General features: G+C 32.2%; 1 protein-coding gene across 2 annotated transcripts in view; it reads left to right on the top strand.

Moving 5' to 3' along the window:
• FBXO8 (F-box protein 8) overlaps positions 1-15,963 on the top strand; it is a 34,225-nt gene that overhangs the window by 5,085 nt on the left and 13,177 nt on the right. Inside the window, exons 1-3 of one of the 2 annotated variants that reach the window (XM_039876095.1) lie at positions 3,759-4,008; positions 6,604-6,940; positions 9,979-10,105. In XM_039876095.1, coding sequence (XP_039732029.1) covers positions 6,612-6,940; positions 9,979-10,105 — 456 coding nt within the window. In that variant the 5' untranslated portion in view covers positions 3,759-4,008; positions 6,604-6,611. Of the gene's footprint in view, positions 1-3,758; positions 4,009-6,603; positions 6,941-9,978; positions 10,106-15,963 lie in introns of those variants that run through there. The other variant, XM_039876094.1, reaches the window with a different exon arrangement.

Here is a 15,963-nt window from a genome sequence, read left to right on the forward strand (position 1 = left end):
CTTTATTACTTATAGTTGTCTCCACAGCATATGCTATTTGAATGCTCAGTGTCACGGAATTACTATAAGCATTAGTACACATACTTTTTTCTTATAGGATAGTGCTTTATTTGATGTTTAAGAGTTACAAAGAAATGTTTTGATTAAAGTTGCTTAATATTTTAAAGATAGGCTTTATATTAAATATACCAACACCTATTAATAAAATAATATATATCTTATTCTTTTGTAGAAATACTCTTTTGAAAAATGACATTACAAATATGATCAGGTGAAAACACATCCCTTTTAGAAATACAGCCATCTACTGGAAGTAAATAGAAAAATAGTTATTCTTAAAAACTTTAATAAATTAGTAACTGATATAGTTGTCGGTAATTAATTTAATTTATACTGCCTTCTAAGTGGAAATTCCTTTATGCCGTTACAGCAGATTCATTTAGACTAAAACTTTAAAAAAAAAAATGAAAAAACAACATTCAAAAACGTATCTGTTTTGCAGTAGAAAAAAGCTAGTGAAGCAGGACCTGCATACTGCTTTACCAATTAAAAAATGCTTTTATATATGTTATCTTGTTCTTTTATACATGTTATATATGTACATCTTGGTTAAGGCTCATATCAATCCTATAAAGTAGTGAATTCCCCCATTTTACAGGAAACAAGTTCAGAAACCTTGCTTGAAGTATTTAAGGTCACACAGCACATGGCATAATTGGAGCTCCAGTTTTAAATTTATCTTCCAGAGTAAGTGTGGAGAAAAACCTCTACACATTTCTCTCAGTCAGACGTTAACATATCCATAGCGATTGAAGATGCTGGTAGTACTTAACACTGAAAACGGATCTCTGTTATCACTGACTGTTGACAAAATACTTGACCTTATTTGCCAAACTCTGTTTTTATACATAATGTATCAAACTGAGCAAAGTTAGCTTCTACTTACTTTATATATTTACTAGTTATTTTTTTCTCCTAGCAAAGGTAAATGGCATCTCTTCAAATTTCAAAGATCCTAAATTAATGAAATTTAGAACCAAGATTATGACTACTCAGGTAAATAAATTGAAAATAATCAGGTATACTCTGAAAATGGGAGGACCAAATTAAAGTTATCATTTAAACAGGGTTGAGGGGTGCCTACAAAACTACTTCTTATTGTAAACTACCTACTATGGGTTAAGTTCTCGAACTCCCATTGGATAAGAGTTATCCATCATTTTACTGATGAAGAAAATGAGGACTGTAGACTATAGGCTCATCAGATTCTGTGTTGGAGTTTGTACCAGATCTTTTTTTCACATCAAAGCGTATGTGAAAAACATACAAGAACAGTAGCCTGAAAGAGAAGCTGCGGCTGGGAACAAAAATGGAGGTAATAAGCAGTGACAGAGGTAAAAGAAGCGATTCAGTGATGAAGAAACAGATGGTAGATTGCGTTTGCCATCTGTGGGCTCTAACACCTTTGGGCATGTGGTTTGGACTCACATAGACTTGAATTTGAATCCTAAATCTTCCATTTACCAGCTCTGAGATCTCAAGCAAAGTTTCTTAACTTCTCTGGGTCACTATTTCCTCAGCTATAAAATTAGAATAATAATATTTACCTCTTAGAGTTTTGGGAAGATTAAAATGAGATATATATAAAAATTTTCACAGAGTTCTTGGCATAGAGTAAAAAAATAAATGGTTTATAGTACAAAACCAATATCGTTTAATATTTCTATTATTAGATATTATATAAATATTATGTAGATAATATTATTTACAGAAGGAGGGAACACAGCCAGAAATTCTAAGCCTTAGATCTCTACACATGCAACAAGTTAAAGGAGTGTTTTTTCGTAGTTTTTTAAAAAAATTTTCTCTAGCCTTTGAAATAAAAATTTCTATCAAAAATGTTGAAAATAATTTTTACTGGCTGTTTTTATGTTTTCCTTGACAGAGGTCTCTTACTCCTAAGCCATAAGGCTGAGCATTTATCTCCGTAGTAATGGTTTTCAGTCTGTGTGACACTAAGCCCTTGGGCAGTAATTCCTAAACTGAATGCTCATCATACTAGAGTTTTTTCAAGTTCATTTGCCTAGATTCCACAACCAGGAGATTTCTGTTAACAGAAACATTATAAGATTAGTAATAGTTAATTAGTATATACCTTTTACCAAGATTCACCAATTAAAAAATTTTGCAACATTGCTTTATCATTTTCTCTATATAGAGATAGATGTTACTGTTTTTCTAAACCATTGAGACTAGTTTGAATGCATTATGCCTTAGCACTTAGTGTGATTCCTAAAAACAAGAGTATATCCTTACAGTTATCAAATTCAGGAAATTTAACACTGTTGCAATATTTTTATCCAATATTCAGCCCACATGTCTCTAGAGTCATTCAATTTTTTGAGCGGGCATTGAAGTAGACGCCTAAGCCTTCTAGACACCTCTGTGTTGGAGAATAGGCTTTGGTCTATTTTGTTCCATATAGACATATTTAAATTAGTCCTCACAAAAATTGTAAAGGGGGATTTTTTTCATTATTGTATGAGGAAGAAACAGTTACACAGAGACATTAAGTCCCCTGCTTTTTGTTCCTCGTTTTCTCTGAATTACTCCCATACTTCTACTGTGCTTTGGACCCCCAAAAGCCTCATGAGGGTTCTGCCGTATAGATAAGCTTCTGCTTCTCTCTCTGCACTTTTCCAGACTGTTCTCCTTCCTCTTCATGGCTTCATTAGCAACCACTCCTTCCACTTTTATGCTACAGAAATCTGTTGAAATCTCATGTCCACTCAGCATTGCTTTTCTTCTCTTATAGGCTTAGTTTCTATTTTTTTTTTTTTTACTCATTTTCTCTCATTTTAATACGATGGAAGGTGATAAATATATGTGTTCAATCTTACATCTTTAACAAGAAGCCAAGAGTTGACCATAAAAATTTTTTGCCAAAGTGAGTTAAAACATCCTTTCTTCTGTGTACTGTCCAAGTGATATCTTATGTCACAAATCATGTTAATAAGATGGTAGCCCATCATTTATATTTATTTTGGTCTTGGCTTAAAACCTATTCCTAAAATTATGTTAGCATGAATTAAAATAATTTTAGAGTTCAGAATATTAAAATTAAGCTATTTAATACCAAAAGACCTTTTTTTGGAAGGAAAAACATCAATGATGCATAATAACTCTACATGATACATGCCTAACAAGAAAAAAATAAAGCTTAGAATAGTCAAATAAATGCCTAGGGTCTTGTGAGTAATCATCAGTGGAATGAGGGTTTAAACTAAAGTCTGTTCAGCTTCAGAGTCCACAACACTGTTCCCTCCATGACTTGCATCACAATGTCTGCCATGGATATCATGTCCTTTTGAGAGTTTTATCACTTTTCTGACAGTCCCACCCACATTCCACATCCCTAAGGAATATTGAGAGTGGGGTTGGAACACTATAGACACCCTTTCCTTTCTCCAAAGGATAAACTTATGATATTAATCTTCCTCAAGTGGTTTATTGTACTATGTTCTTGCCCAGTATCAACAACTGCTTTAAAGAGAAAATGAAGTCTCAAGGGGCCAATTTGCACTATTATTTAACAGTAGGAGGATAGAAAATGCAGTTTTCTTTGTCTGAATGATTGTATAGATTGTGTACATGAGCCAGGACTTCCACACCTTCCCCATCAATTTTTTTTTTTTTTTTTTTTAAAGAACCAACTGCTGGTTTTACCTCTTTCTACCTGCCGGATGCTTTCTGCATCACATTCAGCGCTCAATTTAAGTGATTCCCACTAAAGTCCGGAGCCTAGGGAAATCTCCATGAATCTGCGTTCCCTAGCAACATCCCTGAGAGCAACAACAGCTGCTTAACCATATGCCACTAGAAAGATGCTGTAGGGGAAATACAAAGTAATTGATATTAAATGCCTTAAATCTTGAGACTCCAAATACCATAGTTACCATGTTTGATTATTAACTTTTAGTGGTGTTACAGCAAAAGAGAAGAATAAGTGTAAGTATCTAAAATGACAAGAATAAGTGTAAGTATCTAAAAATGACAACAGATAGGATAGATGAGCTTAGCAATCAAGGCGATTTTTAGATATTTTCTTGTTAAGATAAACACAGAAATAGCCACGGTGAAAACAAAATACGTTTCTTTATGATCGTATGTCTTAAAATGTTAAATTTGTATCAAAATTAAATTGCACATGTTGTAATATATGGCATATTTAAACATTAAGCAAACTTAAAACTCCTTACAAATTTTTGTTGATAGTCTATTTTTTCTTAGTTGTATTATTCTCACTGTTGTTTCGTCTTTTCTAGAATGCCGTATAGTTAGTCACATTATGTAGCCTTTCAGATGGACTTCTTTCTCTTAGTAATACGCATTTAAGTTTCCTGAATGTCTTTTTATGGCTTAATAGCTTATTTATTTTTAGTGCTAAATATTCCAATGTATGCATATACCACCATTTATCCCTTCACCCACTGAAGGACATCCTGGTTGCTTACAAGTTTTGGTAATTATGGCTAAAGCTGCCATGAACATTCATGTGCAGGTTTTTGTGTGGATAAAGTTTTAAGCTTATTTGGGTAAAAACCAAGGAGCATGAATGCAAGATCATATGGCAAAAGCATGTTTAGTTTTGTAAGAAACTGCCAAACTGTCTTCCAAAATGACCGTGCCATTTTGCATTCCCACATCCTTGCCAGTATTTGGTGTTGTCAGTGTTTTGGACTTCAACCATTCTAATAGTAATATCTCATCGTTGTTTTGATTTGTAATTGCCTAATATCATGTGATGTTGAGCATCTTTTTTTTCATATGAGTATTTGCTATCTGTGTATCTTTTTTGGTGAGTCATCTTTTGAGATCTTTTGCTCATTTTTAAGTGGGTTATTTATTTTTTTTACTGTTGAGTTTTGAGCTCTTTATTTATTTTGGATACCAGTCCTTTATCAGATAAGTGCTTTGCAAAGGTTTTCTACCAGTGTATGGCTTGTCTTTTTATTATCTTCAGATTCTACGTTAAAACTAAGAATTTCATTATTATAGCTTAACCACTTATTTAGAAACTGCTACCATTATTGTGCTATGTGTTGCAGGGAGGAAAGGTTATCTTTCATGGTTTCTTTGCAAAAAAAAATCCCCACATTTAAAAATCATTAATGTGTTTCTTTTCCTTATACTGGAGTTCTAAGCAGTTCACTGTAAGGAGGAAGAGTGAACAATTATCTTGGACTCTTTTTTCTGTTTTGATCAACAAGTGACCTGTGATAGTAGCCATTATCCAAATAATAGCCAGTAGCTCAGTAAATATACATGTGGATCATGCCTTTATAGATATTGAAAATAATAACTATCTTTGATATTTTTTGAAATTTTACTCAATTTTAAAATTGTTCCTAATAATTTTCAAAATTTCTGTTCACCAGTGGGTTTTGTTTCTTGTTTTCATTTTTATTAGTCCTAATTGTAAACAGCTATTTAAATAAACTATATTTTAAGGTCAAATTATGCTATGAAATTTATGAAATTGAGTTTAATGATTTTATACAAAAATCGATTTTCCCCCAAAATTTTTTGAAATACACACGTATTAGTAGTCAACTTGGGTTATAGAACATGAGTATTTTGTTTGGAAAAGAGATCATGAGAGCCATTATTTATATTAGTTAAAAGCTCTTTCTGATTTCTTTTTTCTCAACAAATGATTTGCCCAGGAAACATTACTTATTCTAAGACCAAGATCAAATAGAAAGTCTAGGCCAATAGTTTTCTATATATTTGTATACGAGGAAGTCCAACGTTTGTAAGATAAGTGTAGCGCCACCCTGGTTGGAGGCCAGGTGGATGGAGGTGGAGGAGACTGGAGCATGCTTTCTCCTGTCTTTCCCCAGATATCTCTGAGGAATCCATAGGACTGTATGGAGAAGAACTGGAAAATTAGTCTAAATTATGATTTTTCTTAAAGCAATAACAAAACCACATAGTCATTACTGAGCTATTTATCATGGAGTTCTAGGTGTCTAATTTATAAGGTTTTTGAATTAGACTTCAGGGCCTATGTTACATTTTATTACAGTCTACAGCGTAAGTGTAGGCTGGCAAGAATTAAACTAAAAGCCTGTTTCACAGCTGTTATGCATCTGGGAGTTTGGTTAAAAGGGGCTAGCTTAGCTTAGCCTGAGTTGTGATAAAAAGCAGGGTTAGAGGCCTTTTAACTCAAGTCCTGGGCTCTGATCAGAGCTCTATTTAATACTAGCCCGTAAGTCCACATAATTATAATTTGTAAGAGTCTTTAGGACATCAGTAACTTTTAAATCTCACCATATGAAAAATGATTATGTCACCTGTGGACTTTTAAAGTAGTCAGCAAACTGGGATAAGGGCGATAAACCAAATATTTCTGAAACTTTCTCCATCCAAGTTTTGTACTTACGATGTTCCAGCTATTCTTTGTAATATATTATCCTTTTAATATGCTTTAATGAGGAATGTTAATTCTGATGAATGAACGCTTCATGTCGGAGTTGTTGCACCACTGGGAAAGGAAGGTTCGTTTTTCTAATATAACCTTACATTCTGGCTTGCTCCCAGGCTTGCAGATGGGTCAGGGGCTGTGGAGAGTGGCCAGAAACCAGCAGCTACAGCAGGAAGGCTATAGCGAACAAGGCTACCTCAGCAGAGAGCAGAGCAGGAGAATGGCTGCCAGTAACATTGCTAACACCAGTCATCGTAAACAAGTCCAAGGAGGCATTGACATATATCATCTATTGAAGGCAAGGAAATCTAAAGAACAAGAAGGATTCATTAATTTGGAAATGTTGCCTCCCGAACTAAGCTTCACCATCTTGTCCTACTTGAATGCAACTGACCTCTGCTTAGCTTCATGCGTTTGGCAGGACCTTGCTAACGATGAACTTCTCTGGCAAGGGTAAGTTCAACCCACCATGTTTGAGTCAGTATCTCTACACGTAGTCACTTAAGTGTTCTTTTTATAATAGATATATGTATTATGAAATATTTCTTTTTACCCTGGGCTTGTATTTTGAGTTGCTCTTTATTAAAACCTGAAAAGATAAAGATACAACTATCAATATGTTAAACTTGATATTGGGAAAAGAAGGGCAGTATAAAAGAAATAATGGCTTTGTAGTTAGAAGAGAGGTTACCAATTGAGATTTGTCTGTTTACTATTAATCAGAAATTGTCAGTTTATTCTAAAAATACAAGTTGTTAAGTGAGAATTTAGAATATAAAACTTAGATTGTTCACACCCGAGGTGTAGTTTGTGCTATGAAAAATAAGCGTTCTTAAAAGCAATAAATATTTCTCAAATCTTATTTCTCAGTTGGAATATAGGAGTGTTTGTTCACTTATTGATATATTTCTTTTTATCAGAAGTGTTTGTTAGCATAAACTTTAACTGGTGAATAGTTCATCTACTCTTTTTTTTTTTTCCTAACCATTTCATCAACGATGTAAGTAAATGTTAGAAAGCAAGGAAATAATCTATTTGTTGAACCGAATGCAGGTTATAGAAGTTTTAGCAGCTATTATTATACCAGCTTAAATTTAAGCTATAAATCTAAAAATGTTTGGTGGAATAGAATCTATTTTATGGATCATAAATTAATCCTTAAATAGTGTCAAATACTTGAGTTGTGAAAATGTTACCAAACATAGTAGAATTTTTGGTTTTCTAGCATTCTTTACCAAAGTTTATCTCATTATTTTAAAAAGGAACTTCATAATGATATAAAATATACCTAAAATCAAGTCTTTTTGAGACTTTAAATAATTTTTAAATGAAAATCTGTTTGAGAGAATTAATAAATTATCTAAATAGCCAGTCTTTAGTGAAAATGTGTTACCATCAATACATTCCTCACTCAGGCTTCTTGATGTTACAGTTTTTATTATAAAGTTCATTTCTCAACCTCTAAATAGGTAAAAATCATCAGTATCATCTTGTCGATCTCATCATCTTGTCATAGTGAAGGTATTATGGCAGTGAGAGGAAATTCTATTAGTAATGCTTAAAATAGTTAATAATTTTTTAATAATTTAATATAAGAGGAAATGAAAATACTTTAACTGGCTCATTTTATTTATAATCTCTTTTCTAATTTTAGTATTCTCAACAAACTTATATTCTTATATTTGAACTTTTAAAAAAAAGTTTATATCTGAGCTCATCTCGATGAACTCAACCAGAGTTCATTGGGATTTAAATGTGGATTGTTCATTTCTGAAAGAAATGCTTCCTTTTTGTTTACCACATAATTATACCTATTTTTATGATACTTTGCTTTTTTTCTTAGTGATAAGGTGCTTCTATTTTAAATTAAAGACTGGCTTAGTTTTTATTTTAACTTTGGATGTGTTGAATACTTACTAATGTTGGGAGGTTCTGTTGCTTAGTAATAAAAGGCAAAAACTACGGGACTAGGTTAAAGAGGCTACTAAAATATTGATAATTTTCTAAACAAGTTACTAAATTTACTGTTTTTTTTTTAATTTTTCAATTTTTCAAATACAATTGATATTCAATATCATATTAGTTTCAGGTGTACAGCATAGTGTTAGACATTTATATAACTTAAAATCATCCCCCAGATAGTACCCACCCGACAACATACATAGTTATTACAGTATTATTGTAATATGTTCTTTATGCTGTACTGAACTGGTTTAGAATCGATATTTCATTTGGTAATTATAATACAAGGATATAATTACCTATTAAGAAGATATTCTCAAATTAAATATTTTATCCACTGTCATCACAATTTTTTATGTTATAAGCTGAGACAGTAACTTTTTCTTTTTTTTCTATGTATAGTATGTGTGAAAAGAAGGAAGTTTGAGCCAAAAATCAATAATGAATATTAGAAAGTGAAACTGCTTTCATGTTTATCTCTATAAGTAGATATTTTACGTTTATGTTTCTGGAGTGATACATTTATATTTTATGATCTGTGGTATATATCCAGAATTTCTAGGCATTGTAATAAGATAAAACATTAGCTTTCAAATAATAACCAGTAGCTAATGGCTCTGTACAGAATTGGAAATAACTATTCCTGTCTGCAGAAATAATGTATTTTGAGATATGAACTGTTAGCATTTTAGGTTTCTTAGAATTTTTAAACAATCATGTATCACTGTGATAGTAAAGAGCCAATGCTTTGAACAGTACTTAGAAACTGCTATGCTTAATGTCACAGCTTTTGATGTATGTATTGAGTTATACATTACAAACAATTTCTGTGTTTAGTTTGCCTGTTGTTAATATATACAGTTAAAAAAAAAGTTGTCCCCTTGCCCAGCAATCTTTGCCCCCTCCCATTCAGTTTTATGTCACAATAGAGCACATAGTTTCCTTAATCTTTGGTTTAGCTTCTCAGTTAAGATTGCAAGCTCTAGAGTTAGACTCCTTGGGTTCAAATCCTGCCTCTACACAAATTTGCTGCGCAACCTTGGGCAGCTTTTTTATCATGTCTGTGTTTGTTGACTTGAAGCACCAACATCATAGGATTGCTGTAAAGATTAAACGAGTTAATGCTGTTTCAATGCTGCAGATAGTATCTGGCATTTAGTAAGCACCCAGTAAATGTTAGCTATCATCATTATTATTATCAGTTATTATTATTATTATTATTATTATCATCATTATCATCAATTATCATCATTATTATTATCATTATTTTATATTTAATTTCAGATAGTACTCACAAATATTATTAATCTTTGTAACTCACATTTATTAAGTGCTGGCAAAATTGCTAAATTGAAGGCATTTGTCATACTCTAGTTCTAAACAAATTTAAAATATAAAATTAAACATTTTAAACTTTAGAGCTATAGAATCTAATTTTATATCATTTCATGTTATTATTTTATTGTGTATTCACGTTTAATTTGGGAAATGGTAATGTTTTCTTGTCGGATTGTATCTTGTTTTTCTAGATTGTGTAAATCCACTTGGGGTCACTGTTCCATATACAATAAGAACCCACCTATAGGGTTTTCTTTTAGAAAATTGTATATGCAGCTGGATGAAGGCAGCCTCACCTTTAATGCTAACCCAGATGAGGTAAGTGAAGAACTTGAATATTTTTAACAGTTGAACTTTAATACTATCTTGCTGCAGCTTTCCAATATATGAAACTCGCAAGTAAAATAACAAGTCACTAAATATGCCTATTCAATCACTGCAAAGCCCAGTATTTGAATTATTGCTATATGACAGTTATTCCCTTTTACTTTGTCATGTCATGTCCTGATCTTTCTACCTGCTTACTTTGTATGGCAGCTTACATGACACATGTGCAGTCCTCTGCTGGACCTGATGGAGATATTACTACAGTATAATAGCATTACCTATGTTCATCAAATTTTATCTGCAGCATTTTCTTCCCTTATTATTGTTTATATTTAGTAGTGATGTTTATCAGATAATCATTGCAAAAGACATTGTTCTTGTTTGCGACACATCAGAACGTAGCCTTCAAATAATGCCTTTAATAATCTAGTTCCATGTTGACATAGAAACTGCTTTTAGATTCTGTTATAAATTAAATAATTTTCTATTCATTATTTAATTCTCTTTATTAAAGACAATAAACAGACACAAACAGAAAAAAGGGAGAGTGGGAGAAGAAAGAATAACTGCTATAATTAATTTGTTAATTTTTTCTTAATATATATGAATGATCAAAATGTGAAGACAGTTATTTCCACTGTTCTCATTTTAATATATCTTGGAAAGGTTCAGATTTTCAAGTAGATGTTAAATATCTACTAGGTTTATTCTTAGAAATGTAGTGAAAATTCTACATCAGAACTACTACTTCTGGGTGTATTATTTTCTGTGGAAAAATTTAACTGGCAGTTATTTTAATTTACATAATTTTCAAAACCCAATTCTTTTTCCATTTGTTGCGGAGGTGTTAAGGACTATTTAAATCATGCAGTAAAATATTTTTTAAAATATCTTAACTTTTGCTATGTTATAATTAGAGAAATGTTTCTCCCATATAAAATATTTGAATATTAAACAGAAATACTGATTTTAAAAATATGGACATAATAATACAAGTGACATCATATTTTTAAAGTTAAATTCATTTTTCCTCGTTATACATGATTTCTTTCTTTGTTAATTTTTTTTTTTGTACATGAATGAAAAATAAAATAGTCTCCTGCAAATGTTTACTGATAACATACAAATTATCAGTTAAGTCTTAGCCCCACAAATAAAACAAAGTATATATATTTTAAAGCCTGGTATAAATATTTAAATTAAGATATTTGTTCTCTCCTATCCCTACTGTTTAAAGAGTTTTTACTTTCAATGAATAAAAGACTGATATTTTCAGTAAAAGTAGAATGATTTATAATGTTAAATTTCACATTATATATTTGAAACATATGATTCTGATTTTTTTAGAAATTAATAACTTTAGAAGGCAAATGAATGGGTAAACTATTATTAATTTAGGTTTTGTAACTTGTTACTTTATTGCAAATTTTTCCAGATGCCTTTATCATAAAATATAGTTGTTTTTACTTTATTTTTTTTTTTATCAAATCTGAGTTCTTTTCTAAATATATAGGAACTGTAAGCATGTCACCTTTTAGAGCTTGCACTATGGCATGTCTACCCTGTACAAGAGATTCAGCTACACTTATCTGTTTGAAGAATGGCATGGTTACAGAGACTTTATTGTTCTTGTTTATTAGAATTAGACATTACTTGTTGCTAATAAGTTCATAGGACAGACTTTATAATAAGATATATATTTTGCATCCATCTGTTGAGTTAATTGAATGATGATTACCAGAGAAGAACCGAAGCAGAATAATACAGTGTTTTACTCAAGAGCATAAGAATCAGGAAAAGCAGCTCTTACAAACCCCCGTCTTATTATGTTTAGCTTATCAAGGCATACTGGCTCCTGTCATGAATTATACTGATGTTGAGTAAACTGTCATCTTCAATTCATATCACTTGCAAATGTTACATTCTAAGGAAAATTTAACTTGGTAAGTACTGAGCTGTAGATTTACCAAGTCAGAAAAGTTGGATATAACTGCTGAGATTGATTATGGTAAGTGGTCATTTCTTGCTAAAGGAGTACCAATTATTTAAACAAATTATAAAACCATTCATTTTATGCAAAGATGAAAATACAGATAAGCCCTCATATACTAGAATATGATATGGCTAGTTTGAAATGTCTAAATTAGAAAAGCTGGATGTGAAAATATGTTTCTATCTTTGCATCTACATATGTCAGACTATAGAATTCTTGTTATACCTCCTCTAGAATATTTAGAGAGGGGGCAGAGAAAAGAGGTAAAATTAAAGTCCTCTTTTTATCTAGAAAAATTTAAAAAATTTTTAAGTCAAATGTTTGCTAAGCTAGGGGATTAAAGTTATTAAAATAAGATTTTTAGATCTTCAGAATTACATATCCATCCTACCTCCCATTGTTATTGAGAGTTGGCTGTATTTTCTTTTTCTTCACTTGCTGGCCTGATTTAAAGATATCCTGGAGCTTCCCAAAAGTATTGAATTCACTGTTCTGAAAGGGGCACATGGTGCTGCCAAGAGGCATAGAGCTGAACCATTCACAGAATTCTGAGTCTGTGCTTTTATGAACATCGCTAACTTAGCAGGTGTCGCCTAACAGCGGGATAAAATACTGCCTTTACCAAATGCACTTAGGATATACTTAGGATATTGAAATACATTTATAGATGCAGAGAAATGAGGGGAAATACTTTAATAACTATATTCTATACTTTCTTTCACTGACTAATATAAATAATCGATGTCAACTTGGTTGTTTATCCAAGTTAAGCCTTCAAAGTTGAAAATGTGTAATTTAAAGAGATAGCCTAATAGATGTTTTTATGTAGAACTTCTCTATATGGGTCATACTTTAGCCATAGACTGACTCTTGCCATGGTTTTTGAGTGCTAGAAATCAGTAAGTACTTTTTGGGGATTGATTTGGTTTTTTTCTCCTCACTGGAGCACTGTCATCAGATGTGTTATTTTGGGTTAACTTAAGCCTGAGAAGTAAATTAGTTTTGATGACATGTTTAACTATAAGTGGTGTTTATTCTAAGTACCTGAGATGTATATAATTGTTCAGTATTGTAAAAAGTCTACTTTTCCATAATTTCTAGTTCTGTACTTAACATTTTGATAGCAAGCATCATTAAAATATTATAAAAATAAGAATACTTACAGCCACAGGGAACAAGATTCTCCAAAGGACATCGTTCATGTCACGGATATGGGTAACCAAACTTCACAGCAACTGCTGGCAGTGGCTCATGGGGTGGGGGAGAACATCTGCACAGTTTGTGGTACGATTATCTAGCACGCTGTTGTTATATGCATGACATTGTGATTTCAGCTGTATGTAAAGTCTTGATCTTGTGCATGAGCTTGTGTACTTTGTGGCAGGTGACCACATTCTAGTAAAGGAATGTGCTAAAAACCATCCGTTTACATTAGGCTGTATTTCCCCTGCATGTACAAGTTACGTGTGTTAATTTTATTCCAGTAGCAGTATTATAATAAAGTAATTTTACTTATCCAGTAAACTATGTTCTTTGTGCTCCATTTAGTATTAAAAATTTTCTTGACATAGTTATTTTTAAATTTAGTCTGGAAAATTGATAGCGAACATGGTTTAACTTTATTATAGGTTTATTTTTGTGTAAATATATATTTTTTAAGTTTTTAAAAATAATCTTGAGGTCAGGTAAAATAAGTCTTTATTTTTAACTTCATCAGCACATTTTTCCTTTGTTCTTACAAAAAGACCCACATGCATACAATTTTGTGTATTTTGTTAGGTTGATCTGGGATAGATTCTATTATGATAAATAATTTAAATTTGACCTGTGTACATGTTTTAGGTGAAAATGCATAAAGCAAATTATTTTCAAGATAACATATTCTTTTTGTTGTTAGACCAGCTAAAATAATAAACAGGAAAATTGTAGTTCTCCATTATAGAAAGGAACTCGGGAGTTTATACTCAATTCTTATGAATAATATCTCAGATATTAAAGCTTACTGACTTTTTGCTCTAACATATAGCAGCAAAATGTTCATTACCATTACTTCATAGCATAGCAACATTGATGAAAAGTAACTTTTATTTTTATTGCTAGAGATAGAAAACTCTGGTATCATCAGAATTTACAGATAAGCATTTCCCAAATGTATTCTTTGAAATAATTATTCCATAGTATAATGAACATAGTGAAAGCAGTTCCCAAGTCTAATAAATTCGATCACAATAGATATGATTGTTGGCTTATTTACAGAAGAACTTTTTAAACCCTTTAATACACTAATGCACATTGTGGGTATCTAAGAGGGTGTTGTTGCAGGATATTCCAAGTTTATATCACATAGTGTCTTTTTGGGGGGCAGGGCGGAGGAGTTTAAAATAATAGTCCGGGAAACATATTCTCAAATGTGCTGTTACAGATTATCTGTAATCTTACTATGTGTAAATAATATGTGTTCCTAAATAGAAAGACACCTAGATTGAATGATTGAAATATCATGTAGTTCAATGACAGCTATCTGAAGTTTATTTTGTCTGTAGTCTTATTTCTTATTGAAAGTCTATGGATCTATAATTATGTGTTCTTTTTCCTTTGGTCTGATAGTTTTTTGTTTTTGTTTTTGTAATTAATACTGATAGTTGAGTCTTGACAAACTGAGAGGTTTATTTGTGGTCTATATTTTGATTGTCATCTAAAATGTTAAGGAAAGTGTTAGTTTGGAAAATAAGGGTAGAACAACAAATCTGATGGCAATATTGAATTCAAATAACTGCCTATAGATGTCAGTATACATATCAATGTCAACTAATTTGGAACAGACTAGTCATCATCATGTCCGTGGTATTTCATTCCCTACATGAACTTTATTAAATCTTAGCATCTCCTGAACAACTCAGGGGTATTTCCAGTGAAGGTTGACAGGCCACCAAAATAGTTTTAGTTTGGCAGATGTACTGCCTTTCAAGGTTTTATCCTTAGTTCTCTAGGTCTAGAAATTTGACTTTATATTTCCATGGAAAGTAGATCAGTCTCTCTCGAATAAACTTATTTTATAGATGTAGATCCTAAGTCACGTTGACAGTAGATGGGTATACTCTGAACAGTGCCTGATAACATAAAGAAAGGTGAACTAAAATTCCTAAATTCTTAGCTTATGTTGCAAACTGAAATATATCTAGGAATAATTAGGTCCTCAGTGCCCTTCACTCAGTACGCGGGCACCTGGTGCTGGGGCAGCAGCTGGCAGCCTCTGTTGACGTGGCCGAGGACCTTTTGCTTGAGCTGCGCCACCTGCTCGCGCAGCAGGCTCGCTCTGGACGCCAGTTCCGTGTTCTGGCTCTTAAGCGTCTTCACTTTCTCCTCGAGGAGAAAGTACCACATTTTATGATCTGCCACCAACAGTCCCCACTCATCCTTGTATGTATCAGTGAGGGTTTTTTGGCTTGAAGGAACAAAGAACCTAACTAATAATGGCTTAAACTATACACCTTTATTTACTTCAAATGGCACTTAGAGGTGAGTATTTCAGAGTTATTTCAGTGATACAGTGATCTCTTCATGGACCTTCACTGTGTTGACTTTCGCCCTGTCTTGATAACAAGATGGCCACTACTGCTCATAATATTACATTCTTATGTGAAAATACCCTCAGCACAAAGAGGGCAAAGAAAAACTCAAATTCCTCATGCTTATTATGGAGACAGTTCTTTTTCAGGGCCTTCAATTCACTTGTGCTCATTTCTTATGAACATAACTAAATTAAGTGAACAACCCTAGACCAGTAGAGAACAGAATAAAAAAGATTACATGAATCAGTAAACTTAACATGATTTAGTAACTGTGGCGGGGATGC

This window comes from Pteropus medius, unplaced genomic scaffold (assembly GCF_902729225.1).
Source record: "Pteropus medius unplaced genomic scaffold, Ma_sr-lr_union100, whole genome shotgun sequence".
NCBI lineage: Eukaryota > Metazoa > Chordata > Mammalia > Chiroptera > Pteropodidae > Pteropus > Pteropus medius.